Source organism: Mandrillus leucophaeus, unplaced genomic scaffold (genome assembly GCF_000951045.1).
Source record: "Mandrillus leucophaeus isolate KB7577 unplaced genomic scaffold, Mleu.le_1.0 Scaffold93, whole genome shotgun sequence".
Taxonomy (NCBI): domain Eukaryota; kingdom Metazoa; phylum Chordata; class Mammalia; order Primates; family Cercopithecidae; genus Mandrillus; species Mandrillus leucophaeus.
Window position 1 is genome coordinate 2,460,636 of NW_012110141.1, and position 25,948 is coordinate 2,486,583.

General features: G+C 39.8%; 2 protein-coding genes and 1 pseudogene across 4 annotated transcripts in view; 2 read left to right on the forward strand and 1 right to left on the reverse strand.

Annotated features, from left to right (window-relative positions):
* The window catches only part of PIP5K1B (phosphatidylinositol-4-phosphate 5-kinase, type I, beta), a 316,932-nt gene that overhangs the window by 64,764 nt on the left and 226,220 nt on the right, over positions 1-25,948 (forward strand). The window contains exon 3 of one of the 3 annotated variants that reach the window (XM_011970144.1): positions 16,209-16,352. The exons of the other annotated variants lie outside the window; for them this stretch is intronic. The gene's annotated coding sequence lies outside the window, so the exon portion shown is untranslated. The remainder of the gene's footprint in view (positions 1-16,208; positions 16,353-25,948) is intronic. 3 annotated transcript variants of the gene reach the window in all.
* Positions 9,778-14,725, forward strand: FAM122A (family with sequence similarity 122A). The gene is made up of 2 exons (XM_011970196.1): positions 9,778-10,095; positions 10,334-14,725. The coding sequence occupies exons 1-2, from the start codon at positions 9,778-9,780 to the stop codon at positions 11,138-11,140; spliced, it is 1,125 nt and encodes a 374-aa protein (XP_011825586.1). The 3' UTR covers positions 11,141-14,725.
* Positions 18,432-19,788, reverse strand: LOC105532067 (annotated as a pseudogene).

Consider the following 25,948-nt stretch of genomic DNA (forward strand, 5'->3'; position numbering starts at 1 on the left):
AGCAGGGTACCTGGCACCCAGTTGGAACTTGAAAAATACTTTGTCAATTTGAATTAGACAAATTCTCGAAAACATAGCCTATCTCACTGCCTCCAGTTTCTTACTACCTGCCTACGGTGTGGCTCCTCTCATCTGGGTTTTCCACACCTTCTTTCCTAGGCTGTCTACTAGAGCTCTCTCTCCAGATCACCAGTTCCTGCCCCCACCCCTGAAAAATCCACAATCGTTATTTCTTCAGCATTTCTGACAAGTGACCTCTGTCCTTCTTTATGCAACAAGCAGCACTCACGGAATATAATCAGAAATACTCTTTGTTTTTGCCCTTTCCTATAAATGTATTCAGTGGGGAAAGGTCTTCCCTGGCTTCTGAATGAAAATTCAAGAACCTTTCTTTCTGCTCACTCTTAGGCAATAAAATGTCCCACTACCAGGTCAAATCACTGTTTCAAGCTGGTATCCCAAGTGTCCAGTGCTATGTAATTAGCTAAGCCTCCGACTTCATTATACTTACTCCTCTCCCTCAGGAAGGGGAGTGGCAAATTAAAAAGCTCAGCTCCTAAGGAGGGGCATGATTCTCTTCGTCTCTTTTCCTGCCGTTTGCCACCAGTCCTCCTGCACCTTGCTGGGGTCCGACTTCTCAGGGTTAAAATAAGGATGAAGGAGACAAGGATCTAGAATAATTTGAGTATTGACTTGGTTGTCTGGAGAGATTGTTGTGCAGTTTATGCTCAAAAGAAGTGCTGGAGCACAGGGGTCCCCAGCCCCTGGGATGTGGACTGGTACCAGTCCGTGGCCTGTAAGGAACCAGGCCACATAGCAGGAGGTGAGTGGCAGGCCAGCGAGCCTTACTGCCTGAGCCCCGCCTCCTGTTGGATCAGTGGCAGCATTAGATTCTCACAGAAGCCAAACCCTATTGTGAACTGTGCATGTGAGGGATCTAGGTTGCTCACTCCTTATGAGAATCTAATGATCTGAGGTAGAAGAGTTTCATCCCCAAACCATCCCCCTTGCACTGCCCACCCCATCCCATGGAAAAAATGGCCTTCCATGAAACTGATCTGGTGCCAAAAAGGTTGGGGACTGCTGCTGTAGTGGGTTTGGGGTAGAACTGAGTTCATGTGTAGATGCGTTTGAAGAATCTGTGGAACATATAGTAGAAATGTCTCATAAGTAACTATGACAGTCTGGAGATGTCAGCCCTATCTAGAGATAGAAATTTGAGAGATATCAGCATATTGATCATAGTTAAAACCATGGGAGTGGTTACTGTTTCATAGAGAAAGAGTGTGAAGTGAAAGAGGAATCTAGAGATCAAACATTAGGGAGCAATCCTTACAGACTTCATCAACCATCCTAGCTCTCTCTTGGATGCCTTTTTCACCCTGAAGAAATCATTGGCTCCTTCTGAACCTCAGATTCTCTGCTGATGAAAGTTAGTGAGGGTGATTTCTGAAGTCCCTTTCAGATCTGACATGTTGTGGTTCTATCCCTTTGCATTAGTTTTCACAACTGCTTTGGGACAAATAGGGCATTTACTAATTGCTTAATTTTATAAACTCGCTAGTATCTGTAAGCCCATACAATTATATGGACCCCTCATCTATCTTTCTGATAAGCAGAATGGCTATCCTGTATACCTCAACTCCACCAACAGTCTTCAAAGAAAACCTGGAACACCTTGAAAATGGCAGCTTGGAAAAACCCAGTTGTATTTCATGTGTGTCAATAGGGAATGATGATTAAGAGCTCAGCTTCTGAAGCCAGACCCCTGGGCTCAAATTCCTCTACTGTCACCTGAGGCAACTTAGTTAACCTCTCCTTTCTGTGTCTCATTTCCCTTATCTATAAAATAATGAGGGTAAGAATCCTAGAAATGGAATGAGTTAATATACACAAAATACTTAGAAAGGTACTTGGCACATAGGCCCTTGCTGGGTGTGAACTACCATGGTGTGATAATGATAATGATAAGACAGCCTTGTCTGATGAAAAGTGTCTTAACTGCAAGGGCTGAAGAAGGTTACTATCTTAGACTTTTAGTTCCAAAAGCAGAGTGAAGAAAAAAAAAAACCTGTACCGTTTCCTAGTAAGTGGGAACTTTCAGATGGCTGAACTCTGTGGGTGATAAAAATTCATTTCCTACTATCAAATTGAGCTACAGTTGAAAAAGTTGTGGATACTGAAATACAGTTGTATTCAGTTTATAAATCTGTATGGGGTAGGAGGAATTAGAACACACCTACCCTTAATATTTTTTCTTTTTGTTGCATTTACTGGTCATATTTAGCTCAAAGGAAAGCTGCATGAAAAGAGAAGAAACTGCCCGCTCTCTCTGTAATATGCCTTTTTATCTTAAAGCATCTTAGAGGCTAAGGAATTCTTGGCTGTAAAGTTGTCACCTTCTAAAACCAAAGAATTTCCCTAAGGCATGTTGCTTATGAATCTCTAGGTTGGCAGCAGCAGCTTCAAACTTCTTTTGAACATTTGACCTGCTCCTCCAAACATCTCTCTAGATGTCAGCTACGTGGAGGGAAAGACACACCTTAAGGAACAGTAACTACCGAAACTTCTTGAATCTTCTCTCCGTTTCTTCTTCTTTGCTCTTCTTATTTTATCTGAGAGAGGCTGGGTTCAACCTGTTTGTCAGGCACAGCCAAATATGTGTCCCCCTGCAGTTTATTGTATGCCAAGAAGGATGGTGACATGACAGCAGTAATTCAAAATGGGGTTTTAAGTGAATAAATAAGAATAAGCCTTTGGGATTAGTCCCAATTGAAAAGTTCAGCGCTACTGGGGAGGGTAGCCGCTACTGTTGGGGATTAACAAATGGCTTGCTGCAGGGAATAGTATTCACTGATCCAGCCACATTTTAGTTATTGATGGCCTCTCTGCCCCAGTGCCCATCTCTCTTCCCAGATGCACAGATTCTGCTGCAAAGATCTTAGAAATGTGGTTTTGCCCAATTATCCTACTCAGAAACTGTGCCTGCTTGTATATGAAACTTCCAATTCATAGTTTTTAGACCACAGAAAATGTATAGCTCTATAATTACTATATAACCTTAGGGAAGAAGACGAAGAATTTCCTTCCACAGAATCAAACTGAAAGTAAGAAAACAGAGGAAGCCTTCTGGTAAGAGTGGTAGAAAAAGGGTAGGATCATTTTGTGATCATGGCACTGAATATGTGAATAAAGAACTCTGTTATAGGCCTTTACTGTTTGCAAGGCCTTTTATGGACACCACATTATTTTATCTTTACAACGAAAAGGCTTCATCCCCACTTCATAAGTGACAAAAGTGAAGCCTAGAGAGGTTGACAGACTTGCCCAAAGTCCCACTACTGCAAGTACGATAGTCTGACTCCAAGTTTGGTTCTTTCTTTGCTGTGGTCTTTCTGTGTACTAATGCACTGACCTCTTAAGTTTCCCAAACACCCACCCAGCTGAAAGGTCCAAGTATATAAATCCAACGAGATTTGCAGCCTTTGCATGTTTTAAAGTTTATACATTATCCATAAAGCCAACAGTTCCCCCACCCCCTTGACAAATGGATTAATCCTTCAAGGGAAGGATAGCAGACAGGCAGAGAGCAGCATTTCACCAAAGAAAGGGCTATCGATTATACTCTTGGATTATGGCCTAGGAGGGTTTTAATGTCGAAGAGAAGGCACCAAAAAATGGACAGTGAGGAACAAGGAGAGATATCAATCCTGTTTTCTATTCTATTCAAAAGACTTAAGGGATTAGAGACTGGGGGTTAGATGGCTATTTTAATTTAATATCTTCCTTTATAGTCCCCCATGGAAAAAACTGAACAAAGTAACTACAGTCCACAATTACTTGTTTACTTGAATTGTGCTGAGGGCCTAGCCTGTAAGATTCTTCCATCAAGTCTCTGAGGCCCCTTTCTATCTGTTCACTGTCTCCACAAGAAGGATATGTCTCCATGCAGTGGTGTGATGGCTTTTCAGTTTATCAAAGTTGAGAGGGCTCAGTAGCCCCTTTGTACACTTCTACCTTGATTTTCTAATCTTTGCCGTTGCTCTGAAGTTTTAAGGATTGGATTAAGTAATTTGAAGGTAGATAACATCGAGGGTGTCTGTACTTAATGGGCCCTCAATAATTATTTGTAAATTGAATGGTTGGTAAATTTCTGAGATCATCTATTATTTTCTTTCATCAGAATAACCAAATAAGTTCTTGGTGGCCAGAATTGTGTCCTTAAATACAATTCTTGTTCTTCACATATGTTCTAACAGCCCACGCTGAGTTCCTATGATGCTACTTTAATTCTGTTCCATTTCATGAATTATTCTAGGAGGATACCACTGAGAAGGCAGCAGAGCCGACTTTGCTTGAACAAAATACACAAAGCTTGCAGTTGAGAAAATAAAAGGCAATAAAATGGGCTTCATTTCCTCCTTATTGCTTTCTTAGAAGTAACTAACTTTAAGGGTACTGTGGGAACAGGGCCAGGAAAAGCTGATGGTTCTATTCTTGGTGATCTGTAACTGGATTCAGACAAGTCTTCAGAGTTTATGTGAGGTTGCTGGAGTCTACTGGTGTTTAGGGCCCCAGTGAAATGCAACTTTAGGGGTGTGTGTGTGTTTCTCTTTTCTCTCTACTGTCAAGTTAGCTCTCTTCCACTGATACTCTTGTCTGTCAGAGAGATTTGGAAGCTCAGCATTCCAGTTTAGATTTCTGGTTAGTGCTTGAATAAGGTATCTTCCTTCCAATTGAAGTACATACATTCTTATCCTATTATCTCCTTCTCCATTTACATTCCATGGTGGTTTTGTCCATATCAAGAACATTTTAAGATCAACTTTATATAGAAATGTGTATACATTTCAAATATTTTGATAATGTTTTCCATATGTGTACACCCGTGTAAACTAGCACACAGATCAGGATATAGAACATTTTCTTGTAGACCCTCCCAGTCAGTCCTAAGGGTAACCACTATAATAGTCCCCGCTCATCCAAGGGGAAATGTTCCAAGACCCCCAGTGGATGCCTGAAACCACAGAAACCAAATACTATATGTGTATGGCTACATAGTACTAGAGCTAATTCGTCCTTCCATGTTTTATGTCTGGTGCCTCTTTTGTACTTTTATCAATGTAGATTCTATTGGACATCTTCCAGAAGAGGCCAGTTTCATTGCAATTGAAGTCTCACTCAGATAGTATCTTTTTTCCTTGATAAACTTCTTCAGCTCTGCTGGAAATGTGGCAGCAGCTTCTTCATTGGCAGACATAACCTCTCTAGTAAATTTTATATTTGTCAATCCAAACCTATTCCCAAATCGGTGTAACCATCACTTATTTGCAGTAAGTGGCTTGGTGTCACTCATTTCAGGGGATCCCTTGCTGAAATCTTCATACAGGCTCACTGCTTTCTGATGCAACACATTGCTATCAATTGGAATGCTTTCTGCTCATCTCTTCCACCCACAAATTTAATGCCCTTTCCATCTTCACTAAGCACTTATCACACACTGTCACCATAACTTTTGCAATTTGAGGTGTGACAGCAAAACTAGCACAAATTTCTTTTTTCTTCTTCACAACTTCATGGATAGAGGATTTGTTCTTACCACAGATCTTACCAATCTCAGCATATTTTTTTTTTTACCTTTTCACTTAGAGGAAGCACTTCACAACTTCTATTTGGCATATTACAATTGCCAGCATCACTACTCTTGTGCTTTGGGGCCACTATTAAGTCAAATAAGAGTTACTCAAACAGAAGCACTGCCACAGCAGTCAATCTGGTAACTGAGATGGCTACTAAGTGACTAATGGGCAGGGAGCATAGACAGCATGGATACACTGGTTGTAGGGATGATTCACGTCCCGGGTCAGATGGAGCACGATGGTACTGGATTTTATCATGCCACTCACTCACAGCAGCATGCAATTTAAAACTCATGAATTGTTTATTTCTGGAATTTTCCATTTGATATTTTTGGACCAACGTTGGCCATAGGTTAACCGAAGCTGTGGGTAGGAGGGGACTACTGTATTTTGACTTCTAAGTTGGTTTTGGCTGTTTTGGGACTTCATAACACTGAAGTCATAGTGTATGTATTCTTTTGTACTTAATTTCTTTCATTCAACATTATATTGTAACTCATCCATGTTGTTGGGTAAAGAGTTCCATTGTATAATTATGATTGTTTGAGTCTGGAGCTATTACAAATAATAATAATGCAAGAAACATTCTCATGCATGTCTTTTAGTAGACATGCCCTCATTTCTCTTGGTAATATCGTCAGGAGCAGGATTCCTTAGTCGTGGGCTATAAATATATTTTCTTTTAATAGGTACAGCAAAACATTTTTCCTAAGTGGTTGTAACAGTTAACCCTAAGTTCCTATGGTTTTAGAGCACAGTTTTTTCTGCAATATTTTTACTGTGGGTTGTTGATGCTAATTAATGTGGAATATTGAGGTATTTGCCAGCCCATCTTAGATTATACACATACACACATTTTTGTATTTTACATTCATTCAGTTTGGATTCAGAGGTGGAAATTTGCCTTGTCATATATTTGGAAATTTAATAGTGAAAAATTGTCCTTAGAAATTAAAAGAAAACTATCTAATAATAATATTTTTCTAAGTGCCTACTCCCTGCTAGTCACTTTAAACATTCTAGTCCCACTTATTCCTCATTGTGATCTTATAAATTAGATATTAGATTGGGACTCTGTCCCAATACTAGATATTGTTATGCTCATTTTTAAGCTCTTTATTTATTTTTATTTTATAAGATGGGGTCTTTCTTGCCCAAGCTGGTCATGAACTCCTGGGCTCAACAGTGCTTCCATTTCAGCCTCCCAAAGTGCTGGGATTACAGGCATGAGCCACCACGCCTGGCCCTAAACTATTTATTTTTAACCTAAAAATAAGTTATATCTTTTGCTTTAAAATCTAATGTTAATCACAATAAAGTTTAACTATTGAATAGATGTCTGGTTTTGTGGCTTCAGAGTGAGAATGAATCTTGACTAAGACTGGTATTTAATTTATGGAGTGAAACCAGAAGGGGGAAATGAGCCAGGGAGGTTCCTTGGATCCTGCCTCTGGCATTATTCATTTGCAGCTGGCTACATTGCATTTTATGGCTGCTATTTTCTCTCATTTGTCCTTGATTCCTTCGAAAGGAAGTAAGTAACTCAATATATTAAACACTGCCTAGAATCCTCAGTACTGAACATTTTAATTCTATCAAATTTTTATGAGCATATGGTTGAAAAAGAAAGAAAACCTAGGGCTTCAGTTTCTTAGTTCACATAATGGGTAGTTCCAGTAACACACTTGCATGGGCTGGAGGGCGCTCTAAATAATAATAATATTCCTGATATTTAAAAAATATATCAAGGTATGGAGCTCCTAGAATCAGTGTAGAAAAGCCTGTTAGACTGGATTTTCAAATAGTAGAGTTCTCTTCCCTTTTAGACAAAGCTATATTAATCCATCCTTTCATTCATTATCATGCATTCACACAATGATTCAACAAGTACTTATTGAGTACAATGTGCCAGGCCCTGTTCTAGATATTAAGCATATAACAGAGAACAAAACAAAGGTCTTTCGCTTGTGGAGCTTACCTTCTCAGGAGAGAAAGAGGCAAGAAAATATATACATATATGTCATGTGGTACTCCGGAGGAAAATAAAAACAGAGTAAGGGGCATGCGAATGTACACTTGGTGTTGAGAACTGCGATTGCTTTTTATAAGGAACAGTTATGAAAGCCTCTCAGTCAGTATTAATATTTGTGCTGGGACTGGAAGTGTCAGTCAATTCTCTGTCCCCAACTCTACAAGGACAAGGGTAGAAACTGGGAAACCAGCTAAGATCTCTAATAGGTGTGTTCAGGCAAGAACCAAATAGCATAGATGTTTCATTTTGTGGGCTCATCACCATCCTTGTGTTTTATTAGTAAAGGTAATTATTATGTTTATCCAGACATGGATGAACAATATCTGGCACATTTGAGCCACATTGGTAATAACTTAGTAATATGCAAGTTAACAGTAATATGCTGTGGGTATTATAAAGTGAGTTCTATATTTAATGTTCTTTTGTACTTACCTAATATTAATTTTTTTGTAGACATTTCCTCTTCTCTCCTGTTTTCATTGAATAATTTGTAGCATTCTTTCAGCCACTTACAGTTGAACTTCAGTCATTTGTGTCTCCTGTTCATCCTCTGCACATCCATGCTGTTAGGTTCTGTTGTTGCCTGGTCTCCCAAATCTATCTCCTCCTTCTGCCTTTCCCAACTTTGGTTTTAGACCTTTCTTTCATCGCAGAATTAGCCATCCTTCTCTAATTCATGTGAAATTCTCTTTCTTTAATCCATGTGAAATTCAGAGAAAACAATACAGGTTTTCAAAATGAGTCCTTGATTCAAATTGGTTCAGATCTTTGTTCTTCCGTGTACTGACTGTAGTACCTTTTGCAGTTTTTGAACTTCAATCATTCCTTCACAAAATGAGCATAACAATATCTATGCAGTGAGGATTAAGTGGGATTATGGAGTGTTTAAAGTACCTAGCAGGGAGTAGGCACTTAGAAAATGTTGGTTCTTTCTACCTTCTGTTCTTCTGCTTCAGATCTCTTAATTTCTACAGCTCTAAATGTGCTCTTTTCCTCTCTCAGTAAATAATACTACCATCTCACCAGTTTAAATAAAACAAGCTATGAGTCCCCTTCGAATAATCTATTTCTTTCACAATCTAAATTTAATCCATCTGCAAATCCTATTGGTTCTAACTCAACACATAGCCTCAGTCTCTCTACTTCTCCCCATTGACACTGCTACAACCCTAGTCCAAGAATCTTATCTGTATTGTTGCCATAGGCCCTGAATTCATCCTTCTGCCTCCACTGTGGTCCTCTTTCAGCCTATTTTCCACAGAGCCTAAGTGATATTTAAAACATAAACCAGATAATATCATTCCCCTGCTTAAAACCCTCCAGTGGCTTTTCATCATACTCAGAATGAGATCCAACTCTTACCCTCTGCTAACACTCGCCACTCTTACGCTTCAGCAGCACTGCCCTTCTTTCTTTTTCTGCTTACTCATCAAACTCATGGCTGCCTCGGGCCTTAGCACTTGCTATTCTCTCTGCTTGGAATATTCATTCCCCAGATGTCCACGTGACTTGCTGCTGCTTGTCATTTAGATCTCAGCTCTAATTGTCCGCTGCCTTCTATCAGTAGTGCTCCATCACACCATCTTGTTTTTCCTAAGGCTTTACCACTATCTGAAAATAGCCTGCGTTTATTTCTGTATTTTCCCCTCAGTAAGAATTAAAAGTTCTCAGACTAGGGCCCATTTCCTAGCAGTGTTTGGCACATAGTAAGTATGCTGGAAAAAAAAAAAAACCTTGACTGAATAAATGAACAAATAAACTCACTTTTAATGAGCTATCAAGGTTTCATATTAATTACATGAGCCAAGAATAGTGTTTTTATTTTTAAAATGTGAGGACCTACTGGTTTTCCTTTAATCCTTCATACTTCACACATATGCTTGTGCTGGAACTATGACTGTAAATCAGTGTCAATACCATCCCCTGTTTTGGCTTTTTCCCCTAACCTAAACAGTTCTCATTTACTTTTCTCTCCATCTCCACTTCCACACTGTCACCTTAGTGCAAATTACCATCCTCTCTGGCCTTTTTTCTGTAAGGTTTTAATCTCCCAGTATTTGTTCTCCAGACTGCAGGCCAGTGAGCTTTTCAGTTGCTATTATACCCATGCTTGAAAACCCTTTAAGTTTTCATTGTTCTCAAGATAAAGACCAGAATGTGGTCTGGTCCACCACCTCACGTCACGCCAGCCCTCACTCTCCACTCCAGGCCACACTTTCTCCTCCCCTCCTGGTTCCCGCCTGCCACCTGGCTGGGTCGCCCTTGCTTCCCGCTTCCTGCGAAGTTTTACATCGCACCCATTTCGCCCACTTCTTCGGATTTCAGGACACTGTTCCTTCCTCGAGGAAGCCCTCCCTGATTCGGCCAAGCGCCACTCCCCGTCATACAGCCCCACATCACCATGGGCCTCTCTTTCAGGGCTTTGTTCGTTTTATAAATATGTACTCCAGAATATGACAATCTTATTGACGTTCGTCAATGCCAGTTTGCGCTCAATAGCTATTTGCTGAAGGAATATACGGACTAGCGGCCCGACCACTCCTCGCCCCTCCCCTACCACTGCCGCGCAGATATTACGCATAAAGCAGGCGCCTCGAGGACGGACATCGCGAGCGCCTGCGCGAAGGGGTACGCATGCGCAGAGGGGCCAGCCCGCTGACAGATTCTCGGTGGCGGCGGCAGCGGCGGCGGCGGGGGCCTCAGGAGGTCTAACAGCGCCCCCCTGATCCACGGCCTCAGTGACACTTCGCCGGTGTTCCAGGCCGAGGCGCCGAGCGCCAGGCGGAACAGCACAACGTTCCCGAGCCGCCACGGCCTGCTGCTACCGGCCTCCCCTGTCCGCATGCACAGCAGCCGCTTGCACCAGATCAAACAAGAAGAGGGTATGGACTTGATCAACCGAGAGACGGTCCACGAACGGGAGGTGCAGACCGCAATGCAGATAAGCCACTCCTGGGAGGAAAGTTTCAGCCTGAGTGACAACGACGTGGAGAAATCCGCCTCCCCCAAGCGCATCGATTTCATTCCTGTGTCACCGGCACCGTCACCCACTCGGGGAATTGGGAAGCAGTGTTTTTCGCCATCCTTGCAAAGTTTTGTAAGTAGCAACGGATTGCCTCCAAGCCCTATTCCCAGCCCAACGACCCGATTTACCACCCGGAGAAGCCAGAGCCCCATCAATTGCATTAGACCAAGTGTTCTTGGACCATTGAAAAGAAAATGTGAAATGGAAACTGATTATCAGCCAAAGAGATTTTTCCAGGGCATCACCAACATGCTTTCTTCTGACGTTGCACAGCTGTCAGATCCTGGTGTGTGTGTATCTTCGGATACCCTTGATGGAAACAGCAGCAGTGCCGGATCTTCTTGTAACTCACCAGCGAAAGTCAGCACTACCACCGACTCTCCTGTGTCACCTGCCCAAGCGGCTTCTCCATTTATTCCACTAGATGAACTTTCGTCTAAGTGATTCACTCATCCTGAGACTTTCTTTTTGCAGTGGAGAGAGAGAATAATCAAGTTGGGGCAAACACTGAACTTTGTCAATTAATTTGAGGCTATTTCCTATTCGACCCCTTTTCTTTTTTGAAATTTCCTGAAATGATGTTATTCTAGAGAACTTCTATGTCAGGTTCCTGCGGATACCTTTGAATTCAGTGTAGTAATATTTTCAGACGTTTCCCCAATAAGTGTGTTGAAGCATACATCTTTACGCTGCTACTATGTCTAAATACATATGTTATCCCTTGATTTTTTTAAATAATTGAGAGCTCTATTTATTTATGGGATTATTAAGTTCTGATGAAAATATAAATGTTGACTTAATCAGCATAGTAAACTGATGTTTAAAATTCCATACTTCATGCCCACACTAATTTTTAATGTTATTTTCAGTGGTTTGCCGATTTCCATTTGATGAAGAACTATACAGCTTAAAAAAAAAATACGTTAGTTATATCAATCTAGTGGTTGTCTGTTTTACCCAGGAATTCTTGGATATTTAGTTTTCTGGGTACCGAAGTGGGTGGGAGGGGGAATGATTAGAGAACAAATTATAAAAGTTTGCAACAAATCCTTTCAAATTAAGTATATAAAAGTAAACTTTTAAGGAAAACATTTTTAATGAGATTTTAATAGTAATTCTAGTCAGTCATACAACTATATTATAGAGAAAATAAAAATTTTCCTTTTTTTTTTTTTTTTTTAACCAGAAAGTGCATTTGCTTGGGTGCAATCCTAAAGTGAAATGGGACAGTGCCTTGCAGTCTTTGCCCACTGTACATAGGCTAAGGCTAAGCTCTTTGTACTACTGCAAATGTAAAAGTTTTTCAAATGTAGAAAATGTGTGGGAAGGCTTGTTGAACTTTGGCGCACCCAGGTAAACAATACTCTCTCTCAATTGTTGATACACTTTAAAATATTCAGTTGTGCCTCAGTTCCAAAAATTATTGCCAACCAGGAGCCAGAGCAATTTTTGGCTACTTTTCTGCTCTGCCCATCTGTCACCTACTGGTTTTCCCTTGTTCAGGAAGGAAGCAGCTGTTTCCTTGCCAACAGGTCCCTTCCTCTATCTCCCACCAAAGTAGGGCACCATTGATTAGACAAAGGTACAGTGTAACTTGGATTTCTGACAGCAACAACAGGACTGAATTGTTTAACCTCTGTGGTTAAAGCTACAGCTTGAGTTGACTGCCTTGGGGATGTCCATTAATTAAGGGGTGATGATTTGCAAGAGAAAATTAGTGGAGAGTCACATAGGTAAATCATTATTTAACTTAGGTTTTGCTAAAGGTAGAATAGTCGAATGTTCTTTTCTTTGCCTTTACAATTAAGACAATAAGAATAACAAATTTTTCTTAATATTCTTCCTTATACCTCATATAGCTTCCTTAACTAGATAGTTTGACAGAAAGAATGGCATACAAAGAGGAAAGGGGAAAAATGACTCAGAACAAGACAAAAGCTCTGACTTTTTAAAGTTATCACTTACAGAGACTAACAATTTTGTGGAATTTTTACGACTATGAAAATAAATGGAACTGGTCAACTCTTGATGGTTGCCTCAAGATGGAGTGAAATTGCATTGAGGGTAAGACTGTGTCTACAGGTTTAAAATTCTCTCTTCTGAGTAATAGTGTTCATGTGCTCCCATTCTCGACCTTGTTCTTCAAATTCAAACTTAAATAGTCTGACTTCTTGTTGGGTAACTTGCCCTGCCTCCAGAGGTATTTAAACTTCATTATCTTCAACACAGAAATTGTTAATCTTCTCACTTCACCTATTCTTGCATTATCTCAATTGATGTCATCACTAATTTCCTAAACTAGAAATCATGGAAGCATCTTTGACTTTTCCTTTTCTCTGTTGGATTAGCTTAATCACTAGGTCCTGTCAACTTCTGAAATCAATCTCAAATTTCTTCCCTTCTCTATCTGTTGCCCCTGATTTTGCCTTAAGTTTTTGCCTGAGTGATCTCCCAGGCTGTTTTCTGTCTCCTTTTGGTTCAGTCTTTACACTGCCTCTTGAGAAATCTTTCTAAAATTTAAACTTGATATTTTTCACCCTCTTGCTTGGAAACTTCATTTGCTTCCCCATTTCCTACTCTTTAAGGAATGATTTCTTTAGTCTCAGATAGAAGGTTCTTTATGATCTGGCCATATTCTGCAATAGCTTCAATCCTCTCCTCATCTCTGTTCCAGTATATGTCTTTCCTTCTTATTCTACAAACATTAGACCACTTGATATTCTTTAAATATGTCATGTACTTTCATGTATCTGTGCTTTGGGATAGATTGTTCCTTCTCCCTAAAATGCCATTCCTATCCTTTTCAGGGAGGCAAATTGCATGTGAGTTTAAGTAGAAGGCAATGTATACCTGCTGATTATGAAATATTTAAACAGTGTACATATCTATGTGGTTTTAAAAGTCTGCTTTTAACTATGTAAAAGTCATCTTCCCTTTCAACAGGTAACTTCTGTTAACAACTTGGTATATATTGTACAAGATGTGTTACTGGCATTTCCATGTATATATGTATATAAATGCAGGAAACCAACATGTCCTTGATACCTCTCTTCTTTTCTTTCTCCCATGTCTAATCATTCCTCAAGTCTTACTGATTTTATCAGCTGGAATCTATCTCCTTATTTCTACCTCTATTGCCACTCTGGTCCCGGCTACCAGCATTTCCCTCTTAGACTTCTGAAGCAACTTCCTAACTCCCACTTGTGCTCATCACACTCACTCTGGTCGGCTATCCTTTCATTCTCTATACAGCGACTAGAGTCATCCTTTTAAAATTGTGGACCTGATCCTTCCATCTCCCAACTGAAAGCTTTTCATTTGCTTCCTGTTCTCATGAGTATGCCAAAATGTATTAATTCTGGGCTAGGAGGCCCTGAGGAATTTGGTCCTTCCCTCCTCCCCCATTGTTTTCTGTGCTTTGCCCTCACTGGCTTGCTTTTGTTTTCCTGAAATACATCCTATTCTCTCCTATTTTAGATCCTTTTCCTAGAGGGTATGGAAACATTTATTTCTGTAAGCTTATTCTATATAGATGGGAAGTTTTTAAATCAAATAAGGTTCTAAGGGTATATGGACAATTTTCACGATCATAACATTGTTCATAACTTCCATCATTATTCTGTAGACTGTAAGGGCTTACTTAGCTCGTGTAAGAATTATCCTTCAAAAAGCATTTTTAAGGTATTAGTATTGGTAATCTATAAACTTTGTGCAAGAAGTCCTCAAGTCAATAGCAACATTTATTTAAAGTACAGTTTGTCATATATAATAAACCTCTGGTATATTTTCCTTTATTATGTTTGTTAAAAACACAGTATATATGGGAGAAATAATTAAGAATCATTAAATCCAAGGCTGCTGGATGTTAGGACCCTTAAGCGTACTTAAAAGATTGATTGTAATCAAGAATAACTTGTATCAGATTCCCTTCCAGTGATTCACATTTATGAGTTCAACCAGTTACATACCTGTAGCAAGAGACCACTTTATTTGGCAATAAAATTGGGGAAGGAATCAAGACTTAAATGAGGAAAACAGGTCTGAAAACATTTTTTTTTTCAGGGTATGTTTATAGATTAGTAGAACAATTTTGAAGATCTAACAGAGGTGGGAGTCAGGGGAATGGTTGCCAGACAATTGAACCAAGAAGATGATGATCATTTCTTGAGTAGCACCAGAGAACAGAAGAAAGAGTTGGCCTTAGAAAGGAGGTCTGGAAACTTATTTTTCTTCTGAAACAGGAAGGAGAGTGAAAAGGCTAGGCAAAGGTATCCGTAAATGTTGAATTGATTTGTTGTTGCAGGGGTTTAGGAGTATAGAGGTAGGTATATGAAAAGTAGAATTTGTTTCTGATTGTGCCTATTTTCCAATTATTGAGGAATCTAGGATACATGAGAATAGGGACAGATCATTTGGAAGCTTGAGTGCAGTAAAGGTTTAATGTTGCCTCTATGAGAATCTAAAGGAGTAAGTTAAGGACGAGTAGAAGGCTTATTATGCTATGTTGGATGCCAGGTTGCAGTTGGATGGCAGGCACAAGGAAGTGGGTTGGATTGACTAGGTTTGGGAATTGGTTAAGTAGGTGCTAGGTAAAGCCCAGTGTGTGAAGCAGTTAAGGGTTCTGCTGAAAGTGTCGTTTGAATGATTGGCTGAGGCATTGAGGATAAGAGAAGGGAGCAGAAGCTTATGGACTAGACCACTCTTTTCAGGGCTTTGCTTTATCAGCCATGACAAAGTATAGAGAATCTGGTCTCAATGTAGGTCTCTCACTCTAGGAGTTTTGCCCACATTTTTCATGGCTGTTAGAGAATCAGGGCTGAAGGCAAGCCTTGAGTTCCACTTATTTGGTAAAAAATTGTGTCAGATTGCTCACTGTAGCCAAGACAGAGTTCTTTGTGGCTTCTGTAACTTGCCATCCAAGTAAAAAATTTTCTTAAAAGTTGAAATGACCTTTGTATAAAAATAATAAAATACTTGCTATGTGTCAGGGACTGTTCTAAGTGCTAAGCAAATGTATCAATGCATTTAATCTATCACTATCATCTGAGGCAAGTGCTATCATTATCCTCATTTTATAAATGACGAAATGGAGACACAGAGAAGCTAAGTAACTTGCCCAGGATTCCAGAGCTGGGAGGTAGGCAGCGAATTATGGTGGTTAAGAATATAGACAGTGGAGCAGGGTGGCTGTGGTGGGGATCGAATGGGTCCGCACACAATGTGCTTACAAAGGTGTAGGGCAATTAGCATCCTTGACGGATGAAACTCCTGCTTTCACACTTAGTTAACAGTACACTATCCTTCAAGGCAGGCTATCCTCTTATGAAGCAATTGTTCCAGATATTAACCTTTCTTATAGTGAGCAGACATTTCCCTCTAATGTCCACCATTTAATTCAAGTCCACCTTTGGCAAAAGGAAAACAAGCCTTACTCTTTTTTTTTATAGGTGATAGGCCCCTTCTAGAAATCAGAAATGCTGATCCTTCTCTAATGACTACTTGTTCCTTCCAGATTTTAGAAATCTTGAGCCGTGTCTTCAGTATGCTCTCTGTGAAATAAGGCTATCGTTGCTTGGCAGCCAAGATTTTCACCAGATTGTGATTCCCTTATGACTGTTTGCCTTCCTGGGTAGGAAGTGCTAAATGGCCTGATAGTGTGAGTTTTTCCCAGTAATAATAATAATGATGTGTTAATATTTCTTGGGCATTCACTATGGGTCCAGACACTATTTTTAGTGCTTTACATTTATGAGTGTTTAAAATCCTCATGACAACCCTGTGAGGCAGGTGCTATGGATTCCCATTGAAGAGATGAGAAAACCACAGACATTTTCTCAAGTCCCTGTTACTTTCTATTTCTTTTTCCTTTTGAATTTTGGCCCTTTTGAGTTTTTTTTATTATTATTATAAACATTTTTTTTTAAATTACTTGAAGACCATTTCCCAGCTAACTTTAGCAGCTTGCTTTATTTTACTAGTGCTGCTACTTCTGCTTTGAATCAAATGATAGGTAATCATTCCTTAAAACAGTATTATATTAAAAGAAGATATCAGGAAGGTATTTTTTTAGTAATAGGTAAAAAATTAAAGTGTATAGAAGGAAATCATGGTTCCACAGCTTTATGTATTTTTCCCCTTTAGCATTAATTTTATCCAAAGATTTAGGGGACATTTTTTGTTTTAGAATGAAAAGGGACTAGTAGCTATCTATTGTTATAAATACATGGTAGAGTAGAGTACAAAACAACAGACTGTGAGGAAGTGACCACTTTACCAAGCAGCTTCAAGTAGCAACCATACCCTCCATGGTAACCATTCTCTTAAGGCGATTGATGGAAGAGTTTCCGACCAGAAGTCTGGGATCCAGTACCACCCCAGCATGGACAAATGCAGATGTGAGATCACTCACAGCCATGTCAACCTTCATGGAAAATGAGTCGGCCCTCTCTACTCCAATACCATGACACACAACCTCTGGCTGCCCTCAGGGTTATTGGACTGGCTTCTCTGAAACTCTCCTACTTTTTAGAAAATCCTGTGGAAGGATCAGGTAATAGGAAAAAGGCTGGTAAATTCTATAAAGGGAAGTGAGTAGAATTGTGTTGGGTTAGGGATGGAAGCATTTTAGGCAGCCACCATGGGAAGAAGGCAGACCACCTTCTCACTGACGGTGAGACCCAAGTGCTAAGGCCAGCAACAGGCAGTGTCTGAAAACTAGTCTGATATCATCACAGTCTTCAAGGGAAAATATGATTCTACTGGGGTTTTCATGTCAATAGTGGACTCGAATTTAAGAAGTCTTCAATCCTTTTCTAGAAGCACAAGTGTTTCTTATATATGAGCAGAAGGATCCGAAAGAAACCAACTCTTCTTTCCATCCCTCCTAGTACAGTTTATTCACTTTTCTTGCCAATCTTTCATTTAAAGATGTCTCATAACTCTTCCTTAATCCCCTTTCCTCCTCCTGCATAGATCAGATCCTTAACAAGTCTTTTCTTGACTAACATTCATTTTTCTTTCTTTCTAATCTTTCTTTTCTTTTTTCTTTTTTCTTTCTTCTTTTTTTTTTTTGAGACAGAATCTTGCTCTGTCACCCAGGCTGGAGTGCAGGGGTGCAATCTTGGCTCACTGCAACCTCTGCCTCCCAGGTTCAAGTGATACTCCTGCCTCAGCCTCTTGAGTAGTTGGGACCATAGGCTTGTACCACCATGCCTGACTAATTTTTGTATTTTAGTAGAGACGGGGTTTCACCATGTTGGCCAGGCTAGTCTCAATCTCCTGACCTCTGGTGATCCATCCACCTCGGCCTCCCAAAGTGCTGGGATTACAGGCTTGAGCCACCACCCCCGGCTTCTTTCTAATCTTTCTACCTTAAAAAATCAACAAAGAAGTCTTTCATCAGCTTTAGATAATTAAAGCCAAGCAAGCAGCAAACGTTGGTCTTTTTCAGTAGAAACCATGTTAAAAATGGTTACGCAAGCATCAAGTATCTCCAACCCCGTCACACACCTTGTCCTTGAGAACTGGTTATGCTGTGTTTCAGTTCTGTCCAGTTCTCCCTGGTGACCCTTTCCTCCCTTGATTAGTTCCACAGCACTGCAGGCTAAGGAGGAAAAGGAGTGAGTGGGCCCAGGAGGGTACTGTCCTAGGAGACAGGCTGATACTTTTTACTTTTAGATAAGTAAGACTGAAAAAGTGTTCATGACTCTTCCCTCTGCAAACTCTCCCTTCAGGTTTAAACTTGGAACTTTCTAGCTTTGGTCATGTATTTTATGCCGTTAAAGGATTTGTACTTTTCTCCATACATATCCAGATGACCTTAAGTCCAGAAATAATCAGCTGCTGCATCTTAACTGCAAGTTAATTTTATCGTATTAGAGGAAGATATCAGGAAGGTTTTGTTTTGTTTTGTTTTGTTTTGTTTTTTTAAGTAATAGGTAAAAAATTAAAGTGTATAGAAGGAAATAGTGGTTCCATAGAACCATGGTTCTGGTTTGGAATCTCCAACGTGAAGACTCATGATCTTCCTTAAACTTGGTAGCTTGTGGCGATTTGTTTTTCCCACATCCCAAAACAGCATCTCTGTGACTGGGCTGAACGTGTGCATCCTTTGTCGTGGAGTCAGGCTCATGTTCAGTACCCCTTTGGGCATCTGGTTGGTGACTGTCACTCCCTCTGTGGTCTTCCCCATTGCCTGCTTGGGTCCCATCATTATTCCAAAGCATACAAGTAAACTACTGTCTCAGAAACTGATATTATGTTTGACATACACTGGGATTGCAACCAGATTCTGTGCACTGACAGGATAAGAGAGCAGGTGGAAATTTCCATCAGGAGGGATGAAAGGATATGCTCAGATTCCCAGCACTTAAACACAAGGATGGAAGCTGACATCATCCAACCACCTAGGGTTCATGAAGGGAAGTGTAAGGTCTGGCATTCCAATCAGCTTGACAGAGCCTCAATCACTCCCTGGGTTTCAGCTGCAATTGTAGAACCTGATTTATCAATAATGGCATCAATCTCTTCAATCACATCAAAATAGGCCTCATTGTTAGTGTATTTCACCCCAGTACCTCGCCAAGGCACCACTGACAGTTATCCAGTGGGAAGTTGGTCACCCACATTGGTGCTTCCTGTAATGATGTTGACAACTGTTCAAAGGATAGTGGGAGACTTTGGCAGTTCTTTGAGGATATTCAACTCGGCAGCCAATGAGTCAGCTTGGAAACCCATTGCCAAGCATCTCTTCTAATGCTGCATAAACCACAACCACATTGTCCTTGATCACTAATTCTGAACAGTCTCCAAAATAATCCTGAAATGTGTCTACTACTTGGTGAAGAAACTCAGTGACAAATAGAGAGGAGACCTCCATCTGGATCATAGCCACAAAAAAAGGTCTTGTGATGGTAAACACTTAAGAGACAGTGGTGAGGGGTAGGGATAACTGGAGGCACATTTTCTGCCTCAGCAGTTTATTCTTGCACCTCAAAAAAGTGATCACAAACAGAACAGTATACCACACTTTTCCAGTGTTTCTCCAGGAAAATATCTTCAGAGGAGTTGATCAAGAAAAGTCTATAAATCATGATAGACTGTGATTGTCAAGTGAGAAAGGAAAGCCTTTTTCAGTCTGAAAGCCTCAGGACTCTGCAGATTTTCAACTCCATCTTTCAAGACCAGGCTCAATCTTCCTCTACTACATGAGCCTGAAGTATCCCTCCCTTGAATACCCAGCCTGACTCCTCGTGGCGCCTGATGCTTGCTCCACATTATGAACAGGTCCTGCCCTGCTCTGCTTTACCTATTTTTTAACTGACTTTATATTTGAAATTTGAAATTACCAATCCCACGAATTTTAGATTTTTTTGTTTTCTTTAAATGTATACATATATATAAACAGTTATATTTAATTTATACAGTATCCTTGGTTGTTCCTAGATTGTCATTCCTAGGGAAACAAAGACAAGAACCAGTTTGACCCTCCCCTTCCCTCCTTTCTCCTAAAAAACTCTGTAAGTTAAAAATGTGGCATTTTTTAAAAGGAAAAATATAACACCAAGATTCAAAGAAGGATCACGCTTACCTCTTCTTTCTCTATGAGAAACTCTCCCCAGAGGTAGAGATTTAAATTCAGAGGAATTGAGCAATCTTTGAGAAACTTTACTTTTTAAAAACTTTGCTTCATAGAAAAATCAATTCACTGGTGAATAAGAGGATCCAAAAAAGGAAAACTTCCCTTTGAAAACATTCTAGAATTGGTGATTAGACTCCCAGTTTCACACTATCACATACTTACATTAGACATTTTGGAAAAAACCATCAAAAGTCACAGTTCCAAAAGTTCAGTCTTATTTTTAGAAGTTTAGTAAATATTTAGAAATCAGTTCAACAGTGACTTTTTGTTCTATATGTTGCTTGTTTGTGAAAATAATTTTATAACAGAATAAGGTTAGGCAGATAATGTCAAATACTGGGGTCTTGTGTATGTATACCCAGACACACATGAGCATGCGTGCGCACACACACACACACACACACACACACACACACACCCCCACCCCCACCCACTCACTCACCCTTGTGGACCTCTTTCTGCATTCCTGGAGCCATATTTAGCTTTCCTCCCATTTTAGATTTTCTTCCAATTTTCCCTTCGTTTTCTTAAACAGAAACTTGGGCTTTGTAAATGATGCTTGAACTATGCATATACCTATGTAGGTACTATTGACCTATATAGAAAGTGTGCTGTGCTTTGATTTTGCATCAGCGGTCCAGATTTCAAGTGCTGCCCTAAGAAGTAAGTATTTGGTACTTGTACCTAGGACCTCTTTGTGCCTGATTTCTGTTTCTCCTTTTTGAATTTCTAGAATAAATACTCAGGGAGATGTAAAAAATACTCATTTACAAATTTTAAGGCAACATGACTGAAACTAGAGAACACGACCTATTGCTTTTGTTTACCTGCAGAAGTTCAGTTCTGTATCAATGCCAGGTATAATTCTGGTTTTTTTCCAATTGCCTACAGTGGTCCCCCAAACCAAACTAACCTCTTAAGGCTTGGCTAGCAAGGCATGTTGTGAAAGAATACAATTGAGAAAGATCTTTTGTGCCCCAGCAGAGTAAAATGGTTGTTTGAGGTAATCGCTCCTGGGATTCGACAATCCTTTTCTCTTGCTTTAAGGACAAAGAAAGATTTTAATGTTGAGATGCCAAGAGGATTATCAGAACTTGGGAGTGACAAATAGCTGTTGAGTATTGGTATCTTTTGGGAAGGAAAATATGAGATGTTTGGGAGGGAGTGGGAGTGAGGGGATGATGGATGGATTGGGTATTTCTTTTGGCACTGTAAATGTTCTCTTGGACTATCATTGTGAGCTCCCTGTTGAGTAAAGAATGACATTGGGGTGGTTTTCTTCATTGTTTGTTTCACTTCATTTAGGTTTTGGATTTGAATCAGGATGTGTTGTTTAAGAATTTCTTGGAGTCTCTTTCCCTCAATGCTCTCTTCTTTTGAGTCCTCTGGGGGAAAAAAGGTAAATAATATAATTATAATTGTCAGGTTACTTTGAGTCAAGAATTAAAATTCCTGATGCTCTTTGCCAATTTATATTGCATTTCTAACTCTGAATTTAAATTTCATACCTTTTTTATATAGTCTTTCTCAAGGCCCCGTTTACCATACTACTTGCTTTCAGATGTTTCTAAAATGCGAACTTGAAAATGCAACTGTAATGACTACCCCTTAAGTTCAAGTTTAAATGAAACTATGCAGTATGAGTAAAAGACCTCTCCACCTCAACATATCCCCTGGATTCCAGGACTCTAGCCAACTGAGCTGCCTGGAGTTCAGTGCTTTCTGTGTATGCTTACTGGCTGTGCTTTCAGACAAGCTGTGTCCTCTGCTTAAAATGGCATCTTCTTCCTCCTTCCTCCACAACCCCTGCCAACTCTCTTTCCTTAACTAACTCCTTAAAAATTTAGTTCAAGGGGCACGTCTTTCCTGATGGCCTCTGCCTCTACAACCTGGGTCAGTTAGGTGCTTTCTTCTGTGATCCTGTTGTTCCCAGGGCTTCCCTCTGTAAAGGCAATTAATAGTCTGAATTGTATTTGTATGGTTTCTTTTCTCTCTGCCCCATGCAAAAATAGGGACTAAGCCTTTTATTTATGCCCCTAACACAGGGAGATAATGCAGAGCACATTATAGTTTCCTAAATTTATGTTGGATAGATGAATTAATAGATGGATAAATGGATGAACAAATGGTACACAGTTTTTGTTTTGTTTTGTTGATTTCACAGTATTTGTGGTGAGATTTTATTTCTTCCATTTACAATCACAGTGCCATTTAGAAGTTCATTCAACAAGCATTTATTCAGCATTTGCGGTGGCACACATGTCTTTTAAGAGAAAGGAATGTAGTAAGATTCTGAGTGGAACAAGTTCAGTCACATGGCTGAGCCCTTTATAGTTTGCTAAGAGACTAGAAACTCATTCATTAAGCAATTTTGATTAAAGCACTGATTATGTGCCTCACACTGGGCCAGTCTCTTAGGATACTTCAGTGTACAAAACAGACCCACATTTTGCATACATTCTAACAGGGTAGAAGGAGGGGCAGTACCAAACATAAAAATAAGTAAATTACTATGTATATATACACACAAAGTGTGTGTGTGTGTATATGTGTATACACATATAGTGTAAGGAACAGGAGCTCAAGATGGCTGAAGCAGAGTCGTTGAAGGGAAAAATAGTTAGTGGGGGTTAGAGAGGTGGGCAATAGTGAGGATTATTGCAAACACAGGTGGCATAGTATCTTGTATGAAGGACACTGGCTTTATGGGTGAGATGAGAGCCATCGCAGAGCTTTGAGCACAGGAGTGACGTGATCTGTCTTAGATTTTAAAAGGATCACTCCTGCTGTGTTGAGACTAGACTCTTGAGGGCGTGATAGAGGCAGGGGGACCAATTAGGAGGCTATCCAGCAATCCAGGTAAGAGATGATGATAGCGTGGATGAGGGTGGTAGCAGTGGAGGTGGAAGAAGTGGCTAAATTCTAGATATATTTTGAAGACAGACCAACAGATTTTGCTAGTAGATTTAAGGTGGGCATAAGAGGGAGAGAAGTTAAGGATAACTGAAAGGTTTGGGTCCTGAACAACAGGAAGGATTGGAGTTGCCATCAGCTGAAATATGGAAATCTATGGGTGAAGTAGAATATTTTTTGGCATGGGGAGGAGCTGTGGCTGTGGAGGTGAGTGGCATTAGCTGCTGAGTTTTGTATATGTTAAGTAAGCAATCTTTATTAGACATTCAAGTGGAGGCATCAAGTAAGCAGTTAGATACCTGAGTCAAGTTCAGGAAAGAGGGCTGGACTGAAATACACAATTGTGAGTCATCTGCCTGTGGATGGTGAAGTCAGGAGAGTAGGTGGGATGACTAAGGGAAAAGTGTCATTAAAGAAAAGACTAAGAACTGAACCTTAAAGCATTCTATAACATTGAAAGATCAGGAAAAGGAAACCAAGCTGGAGGAATCAGAGAGGTAGGAAAACCAAGAGAGCACGGCGCTTTAGAAACCATGTGAAGAAGACATGTGAGAGAAGATGGAGTGCTGGTGTGTCAGTTGCAGCTGATCAGACAAGTGAGATGAAGTCTAATCACTGAGCGTTGGATGTGTTGACATAGAGGTTACAAGTCACCTGTGTGAGAGTCATTGCGGTGGGGTTGTGCAGTTGGAGCCTGACTTGAGTGGAGTTAAAACAGAGTACAGTGAGCACAACTAGAGACAGCCAGATGGCTAAAGAAGGATGTGGGTTCTTCTAGATTCTTGAGGTTAAAAAGGAACTGAAGCGAAAGGTCATCTTCCTCCCGTTTTATTGGTAGATTGGTATTAAGTGTTTCACAAGAAATACTCCTTTACACATATATAATTATAGCTTGGGGGAATAATCAAGGATAAATGACAGTTTCTTTTCTTTCTTTCTTTCTTTGGCATTATTGTGAGAGGGAACAATTTTGTAAGTAAATGTTTTCACTCCAAACATGAGTAAACTGTTCAAGCTAAGGGCTTACTGACTTCCTTCCTTCATGGGTTTGTCTGGTTCATCTTATTCCCTTGTCATCTATTTCTCCTGATGGCTTTTTTCCACTTATAAATTGAAATGTAGTTCCACACCCATGACACAATTATTTCTGTAACTTTGGCCCAGTTTCCTAACCCGAGACATTTTTCTCTTCAGTGAGTGCTGTAAATTGAAAAAAAAAAGAAAAAAAATAGTTCATTGTCCTCTTAGGTTTTATTCAGGAGCAGATTTTTCCCTATTCCTTTGTAAAATTATTGCTGAATAGTGGGAGAGGGGAGGACCAGTAATGATAGGAAAGAAACAATATTTTCCTCACTTTGAATTGCTAAGATTTCATTCTAATCATAGAATATCGTCAGGTTCCTTCTTGTGGGTTGGGAAGTCTGTCTGGATCCTTTACAAAAGAGGACTGAGGGACATCCAAGCCATATTTGTAAGCAGCAGGGAAAAAATCCCTTCTCCTGGAACTACTTATCTCTCCTGATGATGCGTTTCTTTCTTTCAAGACGTCAGTCAAGTGCTGTGTACTCCATGGAATGTCCTCTGATCCTTCCGGCTGTAGGTAGTATCGGTTTTCCTCTGAATCAGTGTACTACCTTCTGCCTGTACTCCTTACTTTGTTAGAGAGAGAGAGAGAGAGAGAGAGAGAGAGAGTGGGGGGGGGGAGAGAGAGAGAGAGAGAGAGTGTGTGTGTGTGTGTGTGTGTGTGTTTTAATGGTTAAAACAACTGTGTGTGTCTCTACAGGCTGGTAGAACTGCATTCCACACCTAACCTTCTAACTTCCAAGCTTTCTGATTTTAGGCAAATTGCTTAATCTTTGTGTGTCTTAGTCTTTTCATCTGTTAAATGGGAGTAGTTCTTATCACAAAAAGTAGTGAGGATTAGAAAGGAATTCTCTATAAAATTGTAAAGTTATTTATTCAGAAAACTGGTAACTTAAATAAATGGAAACCCGAAGAATATATATAATGTATGGAATAAACCCCTATCTTTAGGGCAGATTTTCTGAAGGAAAGAGACAATAGTTTCTCTGTCTTTCCTAATACCAGTTCACTGAGAAACAAGTCAGTGAATGTTTATTAACAGTGATAGATAACACTGGGAAAATATGTGGAATGGTTGCTCACAGAAATTTGTGATATGTATGTCATAAAGTATTTGCACATTAGCAAATGTTTTAGACTTTAGGAAATCTTCCAGACTAAAACTCTTGCTAGGGAAATGATGTTGCAATTTTGATGGTATATGAAGTCAGCGAGCTTTCCATTTAGTCTTCCTAACATTCATGCAAATTGCTGGGTTTCACCTATTTCATTCATATTTTCCTAGAGAATTCAGAAGTCTGCTTTAATTTTAACACAGTCAATCGACCTTTTCTATAATTAGGAAAAGAAGTTAAATGACATTTACTTTTGAGCAAACTTGCATAAGACATGTATTTTAATTATATAAAAAAAGATTAGAAGAACGAAATATACTGAAACAATCAAATTACACCTTCTAATGAGAGAAGCGATGCAGGTTCATTTTAGAAATTGTAGAAAATTCTGATAAGCAAAAGCAGTACACTTCACTGAGATGCCATTGTTTGCACTTCATGTATATTGTTCCAGGCTTTTCCTATGTCTAAATATGCATATGTGATTTCATAAAACGATAG